A 13,974-nucleotide genomic window follows, 5' to 3' on the forward strand; every position below is an offset into this window, starting at 1 on the left:
GACACCAAGATCCCTCTGCTCATCCACACTACCAAGTATCCGACCATTAGCCCAGTACCCCATCTTTTTGTTATTCTTCCCAAAGTGAATCACCTCGCACTTAGCTACATTGAATTCCATTTGCCACCTTTCTGCCCAGCTCTGCAGCTTCTCTATATCCTGCTGTAACCTGCCACATCCTTCCTCACTGTCAACAACTCCTCCGACTTTCGTATCATCCGCAAACTTGCTCACCCAACCTTCTAACCCCTCTTCCAGGTCATTTATAAAAATGACAAACAGCAATGGTCCCAAAACAGATCCTTGCGGAACACCGCTAGTGACGGCACTCCATGAAGAAACTTTGCCATCAACTACTACCCTCTGTCTTCTTCCATCCAGCCAATTCCTAATCCAAACCTCCAACTCACCCTCAATGCCATATCTCCGTATTTTCTGCAGTAGCCTACCATGGGGAACCTTATCAAACGCCTTACTAAAATCCATATATACCACATCTACCGCTTTCCCCTCATCAACCTCCTTCGTCACCTTTTCAAAGAATTCAATAAGGTTTGTGAGGCACGACCTGCCCTTCACAAAACCATGCTGACTATCCTTGATCACATTATTCCTATCCAGATGTGCATAAATCCTATCCCTTACAATTCTCTCTAAGACTTTGCCCACAACAGAAGTGAGACTCACCGGCCTATAGTTACTAGGGTTATCCCTACTCCCCTTTTTGAACAAGGGAACCACATTTGCTATCCTCCAGTCTTCTGGCACTACTCCTGTAGACAAAGAGGACATAAAAATCAAGGCCAATGGCTCTGCAATCTCCTCCCTTGCTTCCCAGAGAATCCTAGGATAAATGCCATCAGGCCCAGGGGACTTATCTATTTTCACCTTTTCCAGGATTTCCAACACCTCTACTCTACATACCTCAAAGCCATCCATTCTACTTATTTGTGACTCAGTATTCACATCGCCGACAATGCCCTGTTCCTGAGTAAATACTGAAGAAAAGTATTCATTCAGTGTCTCCCCAATCTCTTCCGCCTCCACACGCAACTTCCCACTACTATCCTTGACTGGACCTATTCCTACCCTAGTCATTCTTTTATTCCTAACATACCTATAGAAAGCCTTAGGGTTTTCCCTAATCCTACCGACTAAGGACCTTTCATGTCCCCTCCTTGCTGCTCTTAGCTCTCTCTTCAGGTCCTTCCTGGCTACCCTATAACTCTCAATCGCCCCAATTGAACCTTCACGTCTCATCTTGAGATAGGCCGCCCTCTTCCATTTAACAAGGGATTCCAATTCCTTATTAAACCACGGCTCCCTCGCACGACCCTTTCCTCCCTGCCTGACAGGTACATAATTATCAAGGACACTCAATAGTTGCTCCTTGAACAAGCTCCACATATCATTTACACTCTTGCCTCGGAGTCTACTTTTCCAAGCCACACATCCTAAGTCATGCCTCACCGCATCATAATTTCCCTGACCCCAGCTATAACTCTTGCCCTGTAGTACACACTTATCCCTCTCCATCACGAGAGTAAAAATCACCGAATTATGGTCACTATCCCCAAAGTGCTCACCTACCTCTAATTCTAACACCTGGCCTGGTTCGTTACCCAGAACCAAATCCAGTATGGCCTCACCTCTTGTTGGCCTGTCTACATATTGTGTCAGGAAACTCTCCTGCACACATTGAACAAACACTGACCCATCTAACGAACTTGAGCTATAGCTTTCCCAATCAATATCAGGAAAGTTAAAGTCCCCCATAACCACCACCCTATTACTGTCACTCATCTCCTGAATCACCTTCCCAATCCTTTCTTCTACGTTTCTAGGACTATTGGGAGGCCTGTAAAAGACTCCTAACAGGGTGACCTCACCTTTCCTATTCCGAACCTCAGCCCAAACTACCTCAGAAGGCAAGTCCTCATCCATCGTCCTTTCCACCAGTATCTTTCCACCAGTACTTTGTGCTGTTCTGGTCGTTGCATTATAAGGAGGATGTGGAGGCTTTGGAGAGGATGCATAAGAGATTTCCCAGAATGTTGCTTGACTGGATTTATCTATAGGAGAAATTGGACAAACTGGGATTGTTTTTGCTAGAAGGTTGGAACCTGAGGGGTGGCATGATAGAAGTATAAAAAATTATGATAGGCATGATCAGACTGGATAGCCAGAGCCTTTTTCTAAGCAAAATGTCAAATACTAGGGGCATAGGTTTAAAGTGAGAGGGGGAAAAATTTAAAGGAGACGTGCAAGGCAAGTTTCTTTCTCAACAGTAAATGCTTGGAACGCGCTGGCAGGGGAGGTGGTAGAAGCAGATACAGAAGCAAATTTACGAGGCATTTAATCAATAAACATAAACATGCAAAGGATAATAGGATACAAGCTATGTGCTGTCAGATGGAATACATTTAGAATAATATCACGGTTGGCACAGACATGGCAGACCGAAGGACCCGTTCCTGTGCTATATTCTCACCAAGGCCCTTTACAATTCCAGCAAGACAAACCTGCTCCTGCACTTGAATACTCTCACTATGAAGGCTAATATTCCATTTACCTTCATCACTGCCTGTTGTACCTGAATGCTGTGAATGGCAGAAAAGGTTCAATGACTAAATGGATTCTAATTTGTATGTTGGTATATATTGGAAACAAAGTACAATATTCTGGAAATATTCTAGGTCAAGCCACTCTTCTCTTCTCTCCGAGAATATTGCCTAAACTGTTGAGTACTTCCAGCATTTCTGTTTCCAATAACGGAATTTTAATAGCTCATATTTCAGCTTTCATTATTTGTTGTTACTCAGACTAGCTAAAAAGTTTGAAAAATAAGAACAATATTTGGTTCAATTCTCCCACCATTGAATGATGTGTCATTATTCATTGTCTGACCCCATATTAAAATAGCTATTTGAATAGTTGTCCAGAGTTCACAAAACCATAATCCAAGAAAATTTGGGAGATGGATAGAACAATTTAAACTGTGCTTGCAATTTCAACTCATTTGCAACACTGACAGAGGAGCAAACAGTAGCTAAGGAGCATGATGTATGATCTATTCATTCATGTTCAATCCATAAAGGTCCCAAGAATAAGTCTACTCTAGTAAAGCAGTCTATAATGATAATATTTGTCCAGGCACATGCTTAGCAATGTCAGACCTTCTATTTTTATTAAATAGTGAGATTTTGATGCAAAAGAGTTGCTCTTTTTGGATGGCACTGTCATCAATCAGAAAATCTTGTAAAATGCAACAGAAGTGTTTCAGTTGAAAAGTAACCATGATATTAACATTATAATCTACCTAGTCCTGTTCAGTATTTAGTTACACATATTCTATGATAATGAGTGTCACATAAGTTTTACGTATAAATCTTAAATTGGAAGTGAAAATGAGTGAACTTGTACAGTTCATTCTCTAATTGCAAAACCCTAAATTTTATTTTTTTAAATATGACAGCAATATATGCAGTTTTAATATTATACCAATTTCTTATGAAATGCATACATTTCAACAATCAACAACAGAAAAGCTTCTGCATTTGTATAAAATTCTTTAAACAGTCAACCTATATGTTCACCTTTTTACTTTGCTTACCATTTTACTTTCCAGACCATTAACATCCTCAGGTGTTGATTCTACTACTTCTGGTCCTCGTCTCCTTGGTATATTGATCTTTGGTGATGTCAGCAAGATATTACATAAATTCTTACACTCTTGAATATCATCATTTTCTTTTTTAGAACACTTTGACCTTGTTAGCATTTTTACATTATCTGGATGGACAATCTTTTGCAAGGAGGAAGCGCTAACATCGGTGAAGTCCTGAATTGCACTTTTTGTACAGTTGATTTGGTTACCAGTAGAAACTGAATTTGTGGTGTTTAGCGCGACATCCTGAGACATTTCATTGTCTCCCTCATTGCCATTATCAGTATCCTCATTCAAATAAAGAGTACTCCAATTTTCAGTTTTTTTGACAGTGTTATCAACACTTGATATCGTTGCACTCTTCTGTGAAGCTTCTATACTTTCTGTGGGCTGTTCATTTGACAGGCTCGATATTGTAAATGTTGCTCCATGTTGGTTACTGTGCAGCAATCCCGCTATTATCCAAAATATGAAAATCATTAGGGCAGCAGATTGAGAATATAGTAAAAACACAAACAAACCATCACCCCACCCTCACAAATGCACATTATTAATATAACTAGGGATATTAAAAAGATTTAAAGGTCTTAAACATTCTGCATGTGAGCTGGATTGTATCTCACATGACATCCAAGACGTTATCAGTCATTATAGGGTCGCAATAAAGATGAAGCTAGGTTAGTTTATGTTCAAAAAGGATGACAAATAGGCATATAGTGGAACTGTAAGTGAACCTAAGTGGATATACAGATAATAAACAATTAATGTATTCAGAAGAAAATAAATCCTGCCTGACTAAAATTCTTCATTGTTTTGACAAATGAATGTCTTAAGTGATAAGCTTTACTGTTGTTCATGAATTTTAAATGTCATTTAACAAAATTCCACATTAAAGGATATTAGTTCAACTAAAAAACATTAGACTCTAGACAAAATAGAGTTTTTAGGACTTGTATTGGGGTAGAAGAAATACTCAGAAGGGTGTCACAGAAATAGGTTTTTGAACAATAATTGTTTTCTAACTCAGTTAAATTATTTGACTGAGAAACCCAATGCAAATTGGTCAAATTTACCTACCAAACTAGAAAGAGTGTTGAAATGGAAGGAGACAGATCATAAATTACAGAATGCTCCAGACAAAATGCTGATAGACCCAAGAGAGCTTTTTAGTATCTGGTTACTCAAAACAACTAACCAATGAAAAATAATATTCAGCAAAGCCAACAGAATGTTACATTCTACTGTCTAAATAGTGGAACAGGAAGTCATAGTCATTGAATATGAGGAGTACAAAAGGTTATTAAATTTAAAGGTTAAAATGAACTAACTCAAACAAATGAGCACAATTGATACTGAAAAGATCAAGTAGTCATCTTATTTCTTTTTATGCCAATAGATTTCTTGTTGATCAATGTCCCACAACTGCAGATCAATATACATGTGGTCAGCAGGAATTACTGAACAATCAGGATCAGAAACATAGTTGACATTTCCTTCTGTAATAGTGGCATGGACCACCACTGAAGTCAGTTAACTCAGCAGAAAAAGGGTCACTCCTGAACACTAAGTCTACACAGCTCAGTCACTCTTTGCTGATTTCAGGGCATTCACCAAACAATTGCATTGGAAAGACCCTCAAGTTGTAGGAAAGCACAGAGATGTGCCTTCAAATTGTCCACACTTTCCATGCTAAGATGCTCATTATAAATTGAACCACTAAACAATGCATAAAAAGCATGAGGCAATGCCTGGTCACATTACTTTTGATGGATACATTGTAAAATTGCCATCATACTTCACTATATTTCTAATCTTCCAAAATTAATTGTTTTTAGAATCATCCACCTGTAATATAACATCTGACAATCTCCAGTGTTGACGATTTCCCTCCCAAATGTTTTCCGACTCTTGTTTCTCCGACTTCAATTTTGCCACAATTTTTTTAAAAAAAGGGCTCAGAAATTTATTAGATGGAGAGGCCTTCTGTTATAAAAATTACAGTGAATGCCAAATTTGGATGTATAATCCCTGAATGTGAGATTTCCCATTTTATGGGCAGGGCAAGAGAGACTGGATCATGGGGATGGAATCTAATTCCCATATTCATGGTTCACAGAAGCAAACGAAGAGAAAGTGCAGCTGCCAAAGGCTGATTATATTTTTGCAAGTGGAATGTGCAAGACATGACTTGTGAATTTTAGACCTGGTAGGTGAAGGTCTAAAGCTGCTGGACTACTTTGGGGAGGTTCTGGGCAAGGTCAGACTCCATTTGGAAAAGATAAAGTGCCCTCTGACGATGTTAAAAGCAGATATGAACTTGTATAAAATGTACACAAACTCATTCGAAAGATCAAGAAAGCTGTCAAGCTGTCAAGGGATTTAAAACTCGTGCCCTTTAAATACTTGACAACACAAAAAGCTATGTTAAGTGCTTTTAAAAAATGCTGACTATTTCACTGTCTGTTGACACATGCCTATGGATTATCATAATAAAATTTATCTGACATGATAAATTTCAAACTTTGCACTATCACAGCAGAGTGCTTGTCACCTGATAGTTTGATTGACAATTATAAACACTTTGAGTTAAAAAAAATCACACAACACCAGGTTATAGTCCAACAGGTTTAACTGGAAGCACACTAGCTTTCGGAGCGCCACTCCTTCATCAGGTGGTTGTCACCACTCACAACCACCTGCTGAAGGAGCAGCGCTCCGAAAGCTAGTGTGCTTCCAATTAACCCTGTTGGGCTATAACCTGCTGTTGTGTGATTTTTAACTTTGTACACCCCAGTCCAACACCGGCATCTCCAAATCAAAACAGTTTGAGGTTGGACATAAATTCCAATGTTTGTTTTATAAAAGATGGAAGAATATTAAATGCAGTTAATAGATTTTAACTATTGATTGTAGTTTTATTTTTCCAATAGTTAATTCATTGATAGGACACTTAGCTTTATTTAATATCAGCATGGTATGTGTAAGGACATAGGGTGGTGGAGAATAGATTGGCACTAAGTTGGAACAGGATCTGTAATAGGCTATAGGGTATGTAGAGAGGTATGGATATTATGAACAACTGTGGGTGTGGGTGAGGGCATGAGGAGCATAAGTGAAGCACAAGTTAGTGAGGGGTTGAGACGGGAAAAAAAACTGTTTGCTTTATTGTTCTTTTCCTTAGACTCAACAAAGCACTGGCCCTGCTCAGGCTAAATATGCACTGTCTCGAAGGTTACCCACCATGTCTACCATTTTATTTTCATCTGCTGCCTAGAACTAAATTCCAATTTACTGGAGCACTTATTCCCCAGGACATGTTTGCAGAATTAGGAAATGGAGAGGCTCTGTTCTGAACCCAGGAATAAAAATTTAGGTCATACTCTCCAGTTGCACGCACAAAAATCCTATTGCCGCTCAACTCATTCGTAAGTGTTACTCTTTTATATTTTGGACACATACAAGAATCCCTGTTACCATCTTGCAGATTATCAGGCTGCTTTTCTTGCTAGACTGGAGAGGATGGTGAAGTTAATCATCAGGTTTTAAAAGAATTGGAAATAACTGAAATTAAATGATTTTTACATTAAATATTTTGTCACCTAGAAAATAAAACTTCTGCAAATTATAAGAGATACCCCAATGAATAGTTAGAACGGACTAATCATGTATTGTAAATGTGGATAAGTAAGGAGTAATTTATGTCAACTAATTATCTGAATTCAAGGCAATCGTCAAATGTATATTTAAACAAAGGAAGTATACTGAATGAGGGCCTAGGATCAATGGATATACTCTTGCCTTCCGTTCTGAAAGTTGAGTATTAACACGTTCAATTTCAGTAACTTGAATACATAATCTAGGTGGACAATTCAATCTATATTTTAGGGAATTTTGCATTCAGAGATGGAGACTTTTGATAAAATGTTAAACCAAGACCGCCCTCTCAGGTCAAACTCAAAAGTTGCAGAGACTGAGCTGTGTTCATTTGGTATCACCTTTACGATTAAATTTGCATCAAGACAAGTCGCCTGATCATTTTTTGATGCTGATTATGGAAACTTTGCTGGAGGCAAACAGCTTGCTCAATTTCCCAATATTACCCCAGTGATTATCCATAGGAAATTTCTCGTAGCACGTAAAGCCTATAGTTAAGTAAACTGAAATCATGCAAGAAATTGCAGAAAGATAGCAGGAATAGTCTCTTGCAATTTACACTTTATTTTTTCCTCATGTCCAACTTGGATTAGTCTGATTTGATAACCTAACACCTTGGTACCATCTGATCAAAAATAAGGTCATGTACCATACAAATCAGTTATGCACGTAGATTCCAACTTTCAAAGATGTTAACATTGAGTAAGCTCCAACAGGTCAAATGACGGTAGACATTATAAATAGATAAGAAATAACACCATCAGACTTTACCTTTATGCTCTGAAAGTTTAACTGAAGCCAATGGATTATTGCCTAATTCAATCCCTTGTTTCATTTGTAAAAAGATTTTGGCTGGAGATTGTTGGATCACAGGAACATGGTCCTTCTTGTGTGAAGTCTGGCAACCAATTAGCAGAGTAGGGACTACAAATAGACCACACATTTATATTATACATCTACATCTTACACAAATGTACATAAAAAACACTGTAGATAATTGTGCAACTGGATCAAAATAAACTAGCAGCCATGAGAATGATAGTGAGTGATCAACAGAGAGACCACACTAATTCCCTGCATCTTCTATTAAATGCAAAGGGACTATTTAAACCATGGTTAGCATCATTAATTGTTGAAATTAACTGATTGAAATAGGCTCTATACACTTAATATGGGGCAACGATTCAATATCTGAGCTACAGTCTTCAATCTTCTTTGCTTGGAAGTCCTACAAATGCTCATTCCCAATAAATGGATTAGGGATAAGCAATTGTTTAATTCATTAGTTTTAAGATGATCAAGCTAAAACTGTACCATTGTTAAGTGTCAGCAAATCAATGGTAATAAGGACAAATGGAGGTGACATTTTTTGTTAAGTAGTATGGAATGTTTGTTATGGATCAAGCATTTTTCAGCCTCACCCAGAGTATTGCATGTAGTTCTGGGTGCTACACTGTAGGAACGATGTGAAAGTCTTGGAGAAAGAAAAGATTATTGAGATGGGTCCAGGGACGAAGAGCTTCAATTATGATGATAAAATGACAAAACTAATTGTTGTTTTCCCTTGGAGAAGAGAAGGCTGGTAGGAGATCCATTTGAAGTATTCACAATCATGAGGATACTACCACAAAATATAGAAAGAAAATATTCACACTCATGGAAACAGCTAGAATGAGAGAATACAGATGAAAATGTAGCAAAAGATTGATACGAAGAAATTATATTATGCAATGAGTGATTAGAGTCTGGAATACACTGCCCTAGAATGTGCTGGAAGTTTAATTGAGACATTCAAAAGAGAATTAGACAATTATTTGAAAAGAATGGCATTTGAGATGCTAATTTTGAACCAGTATATGCATGATGGGCCAAATGGTTTCTTCTGTCTATAATAATTCTGTGACGTCTATTCTGTGCAGATAGTGCCACATATTTGAGGAGTTGAATTGTGTTGCATTTCTCTCTAAAGGGTACTATTGTTTAGCATTGAGGGCACGAATCGCCTGTGCAAAAGGCTTCACATTTCTGCAAAATTGTGCAGTGCACTCATTGGATAATTGGTTCAATAGCTCCAGAAAAATGGACGATTGTAATTTGAGTTTGTTACCAATGCTACGATAATTGATAAAGATGCTTGCCACTCCCCACACAGGTGGTGCCAGTAACGTCAAGTCACCTGCTGCAACAGAGCCTTTTTCACCAGGATGCATTTGCACATGTGCAAATAGGAGCCCACAGTGATGTGGCACTGCAAAGCTTGTTCATGTAATTCTGCAATCATTGCATTACTTAGCAGTATAGACTTCTAATTTAAATTTACTTAAATGTGGGAGAAAAATGTCATGAGGATAGGACAGAAGAGGATTAATTAAATAGTTAATTAATTATTAACTATAATGGACCCCGTTGTCTCCTTTCGCATTTCACAATGCCAGAAAACAAACATTGCAGTGTAGTTTAATGTAAAGCTGAATCTAGATAACTGCAATGCAAATTGTGTGATGCAGCTAAGCATCAGAAGCCAGTCAATTTCTTGAATTTCAAAAAGTGGAGTTTTCAAGGATAGTATCCTTTTCATAATCTCAAAGAGGGCATGATATGAGGTAGGTCATAATCTAGAAAATAATACAAATTCTAGGATGAAGTGGAAATTCTTATGGGAACTTTAGAGAACCTTTGACACAGTGGGCCAATGGGAGCGAGGTAAACAGCTGACTGAATATTTTCAATCATACTTAGAAAGTAACTAAGACCCTCACATTTATTGATGGGCCGAGGGGGGGGTGGGGAGGTGTTTGAAGCAGGTTGCGGATGGATTTTAAGAATATGGTTAGCAGTCAAGAGATTACAAATTACAGTTGCGGCCACTCATTATAGTGCAGATAGTGTCGAGGAGGCTCATAGAACCAATGCCAACTCTCTGTTGAGCAATCCAGTCAGCTCCATTCCACAGCCCTGCAAATTTACGTCTCTCAAATACCTGTCTAGTTTTCATTTGAAAATACTCATTGTCTCCATTTCCACCACCCTCATAGGCATAAAGTTCCAAGCAAAAAAATCTTACACTACATACCATCTGCATTGCATGACCACATCATCTAACAGAGCTTTTCAAAGGTTTGTTTTATTTGAAAAAATTAGAGCAGCAAGACCAACCATGTAGCTGGGTCAAAATCGATGGGAAACTGAGAACTGGCACAGCAACGGCTTCAGGTGGATACAAAGCGAATACAACATAGCACAACAGGACAATGGTCAAGTCTCAATGGCAGGCCAAGAATCAAGAAAGATGCTTTCTTATGTAACAATTTTACACAGGAAGTCTATGAATTTCAGATGTCCTAATAGCACTCTATAATCGTTACATATGATTTCCCTTCTAAGTGGAGACCTTTAGAATACCCCAGGTAACATGGTCATACACATTTTACTTCTCAACTTTAACCACTTATGTCATCACTTTCTTGAGGATTGCATCTTTTTAACAAAAGTCTTCTTTAATCAGTATTGTCACTTCAGAGGCAACCGTGACCGCGTTTGGCATCAAGGTAGCACTGACCAAGAGTTACATCAAGGAGCCATAGCAAAATATAGTCAATTAAGATCACAAAGGAACCTCTTCTTTAGCTGGAGTCAAACTCAGCACAAAAGACGACAACACTGTAGTTGGTGGGGGTTAATCTTTGCATTGTACAAGTTCAATTAGATGGTGGCTTAGGCCCAAACATCTTCAGACACTTATCAATGGCCTTCTCTCCATAAGGTCAGTGGTGGGGGTGTTTGCTGATGATTGCAGTGTTTAGTTTCATTTCTAATTCTTCAAATATTGTAGTTGTTTATGGTCACAAGCAACAAAAACTTTGGTTGTTAAGTGACTACTAATATTTGCACCCTCAAGTGCTAGGCAATAAAAGATGGACCATATTCATGTCCCCTTGACATTTATTACCATTTATGCCCGACCACAAACACCCCAGGATCAGCATTGACCAGAAGTTTAATTAGATCAGCCTCATAAATACAGTGGGGAAAAAAAAGTCAGGGGCTGAGAATTCTCAGCTTCTCAAAGCCTTTCCATCAGCTTCAAGGCACATACTAGAATTGTATTAGAATATTCCTATTTGCCTAGATGACTACAGTTCCAACAACACTTATGATGCTGGACACAACAGCAACGAAGGTAGCTTGAATGTACCCGTAACCTTAATGTTTTAAAATTAATTTGTTCATGGTATGCAGGTACCAACTACAGGGCCAGTTTTATTGCTGTTCTCTAATATTCACCTCTTCCACTACCAACACACAGTGTTTGTAGTGTGTACCCCCTGCACAATCTCACACATCAGCTTGCCAAGGCTTCTTCAACAGCACCTCCCAAATGTATAACTTCTACTGAACAGAAAGACAAGGGAGCAGGTGCATGGCAAACCTGCAAATTCCTTCACAGTCACACACCACCCTAGACGTTCCTCGCTACTCCCTTTATTGTCACTGGATGATAACCTATAAAGCTGTACCAACAGGACTGTCAAGAGTACCTCTATCTCAAGGATTACACTGGTAGTATAAGGCAGCAGCTCATGAGTATTTTCTGAAATAGAGTTTCTGAAGCACAATAAAGTCTTGATTCAACATGTCGATCCAGTGAAGTACAATGTACTAAAAATAAGCTGAAGTTGTACTTGTTTCCAATACAATAGCAAAACAAATCATGGTTGTAATTTAGTATGAATCAACCATGAGGAATTTTTGAATAAGAAATCCAAAATAACAGGCGGCACGGTGGCACAGTGGCACGCACTGCTACCTCACAGCGCCAGAGACCCGGGTTCAATTCCCGCCTCAGACGACTGACTGTGTGGAGATTGCACGTTCTCCCCATGTCTGCGTGGGTTTCCTCCGGGTGCTCCGGTTTCCTCCCACAGTCCAAAAATGTGCAGGTCAGGTGAATTGGCCATGCTAAATTACCCGTAGTGTTAGGTGAAAGGGTAAATGTAGGGGAATGGTTGCACTTCGGCGGATTGGTGTGGACTTGTTGGGCCGAAGGGCCTGTTTCCACATTGTAAATAATCTAATCTAATCTAAACATCATTGCAGTTTGGCTCAGCTGAAGGATGAGTTGTCAATTCCAGATCCACTCCAGTACTTGTGTTCAAAATTAGTGGCAAACTGAGGGGAAAGGTTAACCTCCAAAATAGATTAACTTTTTATTTCTTTGCACTGCTGTGTTTGCTTAATCACAAGCACTAATCTTCAAAAGTAAAAACCGAAAAGAACTGCAGATGCTATAAATCAGAAACAAAAACAGAAGTTGCTGGAAAAGCTCAGCAGGTCTGGCAGCATTTATGAAGAGAAATCAAAGTTAATGTTCCAGGTTTCGTGACCTACCTCCCAACTGACGAAACTGCAGTTCTGAGGAAGGGTCACCATACCCAAAATGTTAATTTTATTTCTCTTCACAGATGCTGCCAGACCTGCTAAGCTTTTCCAGAACCTTCAAAAGTACATTGGTTATGAAATGTTTTGGAACTAGCAAACATTAAAACAACAATATAACATTGCTTTAGAAGTGAAACAACTACAAATTCAACTTCCATACGATACCCTGGAATAAAGAAAAGATACCCCACAGCCAGTATGCTTAAAGCAGTGAGAAGAAAATTAGGACTGCAAATGCTGGAGATGAGAGTCAAAATGTTGGCGCTGGAAAAGCACAGACAGTCAGGCAGCTTCCGAGGAGCAGGAGAGTCAAAGTTTCAAGCATAATGGCTTCATCAGCACCATACCTTTTGACTTTGTTGCCTAAAACAGTATCAATTTCAAATAAAATCTGAGTTGCTAAGAAGTTTCCATATTGTACTTGTTATAAGTCATGGAGTGGGGCAGGAGGGAATATAGAAATCATCCATTAGAAGTGGGAATTCAGAATATTGTTGTATCTAATTTTCCTCAATTTGGAGCATATGTTCCAAACAAATGGGTTAAGTTGAAAAGGCAAGGAGAGGCAAAAAGAGTTGAATCTTCATAAGTAGTGAAATGAGCTTAGAACAGACTTAAATGTGACATGCAATAACTTACCAGTGTTAATAAAATATAAAAAATAGATATTTAGATATCACCAATATAAAATGCATTAAAATAGCTCTCGTGTTGAATGATCATTGCTATTATTACATCTTTTTACCATATTTTAATGTAAGTAGCCATGAGACAATAGTCAAGAAAGTTAATAGAAAGCTTTTTTTTGTTACATTTAAGGTTTCAAGATTCAGCAGAAATGTTCAAATTTCAAGGTACATGTGCAGGTTGAGAAAACAGGTTGTCTTAACTTTTGTTAATATTGATTGCACTCAATTCTCGTGTCTAACTGTCATGAAAGCCATTACAAAAGCTCATGGCTTAAAGTGGGTGGAAAAAAAATCTTAAAATGATCTGTTGTATTTCACATTTATTTAGCAAATACTAAAGTGGCAAAGTATGTCGCGACTGACAAGACTGGGAAGATGATGGCCTGATAGCAACGTTACTGGACTTGTAATCCAGAGGTTCAGGCTAATGTTCTCAGATTCAACTTCTATTGTAGCAGTTGGTGAAATGTAAATTTAATTCCCTAATATATTTGGGAAAAATTGCTAACTTCAGCAAAAGTGACA

The 13,974-nt window shown here is 38.4% G+C and overlaps 2 protein-coding genes across 6 annotated transcripts in view; one reads left to right on the top strand and one right to left on the bottom strand.

The window, feature by feature from the left end:
• Positions 1-13,974, top strand: part of LOC122553497 (uncharacterized) — a 113,756-nt gene that overhangs the window by 47,516 nt on the left and 52,266 nt on the right. The gene's annotated exons all lie outside the window — the stretch shown is intronic.
• mis18bp1 (MIS18 binding protein 1) overlaps positions 1-13,974 on the bottom strand; it is an 85,201-nt gene that overhangs the window by 43,635 nt on the left and 27,592 nt on the right. For 3 of the 4 annotated variants that reach the window (XM_087989737.1, XM_087989736.1, XM_087989735.1), the window contains 2 exons: positions 8,093-8,245; positions 3,614-4,122 (listed from right to left, as the gene is read on the bottom strand). In XM_087989737.1, the coding sequence (XP_087845863.1) occupies positions 3,614-4,122; positions 8,093-8,245 (662 nt within the window). The remainder of the gene's footprint in view (positions 1-3,613; positions 4,123-8,092; positions 8,246-13,974) is intronic. The other variant, XM_087989738.1, reaches the window with a different exon arrangement.

This window comes from Chiloscyllium plagiosum, unplaced genomic scaffold (assembly GCF_037043375.1).
Source record: "Chiloscyllium plagiosum isolate Xiang-an unplaced genomic scaffold, Cpla_swu_hap1 HiC_scaffold_8, whole genome shotgun sequence".
Lineage (NCBI taxonomy): Eukaryota > Metazoa > Chordata > Chondrichthyes > Orectolobiformes > Hemiscylliidae > Chiloscyllium > Chiloscyllium plagiosum.